Source organism: Hibiscus syriacus, unplaced genomic scaffold (genome assembly GCF_006381635.1).
Source record: "Hibiscus syriacus cultivar Baekdansim isolate YM2019G1 unplaced genomic scaffold, ASM638163v2 tig00110820_pilon, whole genome shotgun sequence".
NCBI lineage: Eukaryota > Viridiplantae > Streptophyta > Magnoliopsida > Malvales > Malvaceae > Hibiscus > Hibiscus syriacus.
Window position 1 is genome coordinate 44,435 of NW_024062876.1, and position 2,318 is coordinate 46,752.

At 37.2% G+C, this 2,318-nt stretch overlaps 1 protein-coding gene across 1 annotated transcript; it reads right to left on the bottom strand.

The window, feature by feature from the left end:
- Positions 1 to 242: 242 nt before the first annotated feature.
- Positions 243 to 1,364, bottom strand: LOC120142283 (probable aquaporin PIP2-2; the record flags this gene model as incomplete). Its single annotated transcript, XM_039157020.1, has 3 exons — positions 243 to 435; positions 520 to 660; positions 735 to 1,364. Coding segments are annotated over 3 exons (885 nt in total), but the record flags the coding sequence as incomplete, so codon positions are not given.
- Positions 1,365 to 2,318: the final 954 nt, after the last annotated feature.

Consider the following 2,318-nt stretch of genomic DNA (forward strand, 5'->3'; position numbering starts at 1 on the left):
TGAAAAGCAGTTGGCTAAGCTATATTTTATAACTTGATTTGCAAGTCAAAACAAATGGAGTGATGATAATTAATTAAAAAGACTGGTACTTGACAATATTTTTATGAAATACACACAATATTAGGGGGAAAATAGAGATGACAATCGTTACGAAATACATTAAAAGACGACAAAAATACAAATACAAACAGGGATTGAAAAGTCACCCTTATCCATAAATATTTTTCTTATTTACAGTTCGAGGGAACCCTCCCCCAACACAAGCGTGCACTCGTTTTCATTTGTTGTTGATGTAATTATGTATGAAAATGGAGGTATATTTTAAGCATTGCTCCTGAATGATCCAAGGGCTTTAATGGCTGCTGCTCTTAGGATGTACTGGTGGTAAAAGGCAGCAATGGCAGCTCCGATGAAGGGTCCAACCCAGAACATCCACTGCAAAATTAAACCAACACATGAACACTCTTTGTGTTTTCAGTTGAAATGGAAATTTATAGAGGAAAAGTCAATAATTTTTACTTGATCATCCCAAGCCTTTTCTTTGTTGTAAATCACAGCAGCTCCAAAGCTCCTTGCAGGGTTGATGCCGGTGCCGGTGATGGGGATTGTGGCAAGGTGAACCATGAACACGGCGAATCCGATGGGGAGCGGTGCCAGCACCTTCAATATTTAGTTTTTATTAAATGGAAAGGCCAAGAAAAAGAAAAAGAAAATGAAATCAAGAGAGTACATACAGGAACATGGGAGTCCCTGGCGCTCCTCTTGGGATCGGTGGCCGAGAAGACGGTGTAGACGAGAACGAAGGTGCCGATGATTTCAGCGCCGAAGCCGGTGCCCTTGTTGAAGCCCGGTTGCAGCTCGTTGGCACCACCACCGTAGCTGTTGTAGTAAGTCTTTTGGAAAGCCTTGACCAACCCACAGCCGCAGATTGCACCCAAGCACTGAGCCACCATGTACATGATGGCTCGGATCAGCGATACCTTACGCCCCAAGAAAAGTCGAAACGTCACCGCCGGGTTGATGTGTCCCCCTGAGATACCGGCGGTGCAGTAAACGAGGATGAAGATCATGCCACCAAAAGCCCAAGCAATACCGAGAATGCCAACGCTACCGCAGTCCTGGTCAACGGTGTTCTTGGCCGGGTCGGTTTGGACTTTATGACCGATCACGGTCAGCACCGTGACATACAAGAAAAGAAGGGTGGCAATGAATTCGGCGATACACGCCCTATAAAACGACCATTTGGTGAGTTCGTCGAAGTTGATCAATGGTGCTGGCGGTGGATCGTGGTAGTCCTTGGCTGAGAACTCGCCTCCGCCTTGCTCCGCCGTCGTCTCGATATCCTTAGCCACGTGTTCCCTTTGCTAAAACTGAAAGTTGTGAGGAGAAAAGGAGAGGTTTAAGCTGTGGGTGAAGAGAGGTGAGTGGGAGAAGTGGCATGTAAGGGGAAAATAGAGACGTTGATGATAATGATTAAGGAGGTCGATTATGTGTAATAATATTATTTTAACATTTATCCTTAGCCGTCTAATGTACCTTTGATATCGATTTTCTTCGTTTGCATGGTCCCACCCTTCACTATGCAATTGCAAGCGTTAGTATAAAATATTGTTTATTTAGAATTTTGTTTAATTCATTAATAGTATACATATTTTAAATGTACTCATTTAAATTTAATTTTTTAAAATAAATAATATTTTTCATCAAAAAGACGATTCAATAAGTGTTTTTATTTCAATCATACGATAAAATTATTTTGTATTTATGTTTTTAATTTCAATAAATTTAAGTACTAAATACTTTTTTAAACAGTTTTACGTAATTATAAAGTAATATTTATTCATAAATTCTTTTAATCTATTACTAACATATATATTATGAAAATAACTATCCAAAACCAGAATTTCAAAAAGAAAATAACAAGTCTCTTTTATTTAATAAATTTTATGTAAATTATATTATTATTTAAATTCAAATTAGAGAAAATATTATCACTAAAATCATTTAAGACATACGTCCGTTTATTATTAGAAATATGTCTCACAAAGTTCTACATCGGTCATTCTTTTGTTTACTCAATGAGTATAACAATTATAATCTATTTCATTTTGTATAATTTTATTCAGTTAATGACATTTGCCTTGATCATTTACAAGCAAAACAGAATATAGATTCTAGGTGCAGTGCTTTTTAGCAAAACAACACCAACATTGCAAAAAGTGAAGAAAGAAAAATACACTTTAATTCACTTACTTTGGCTCCTTTCACCAAAAGAATTATTGTAATAGGAATGGGTAGTTTACCTTAATTTTTTTTAA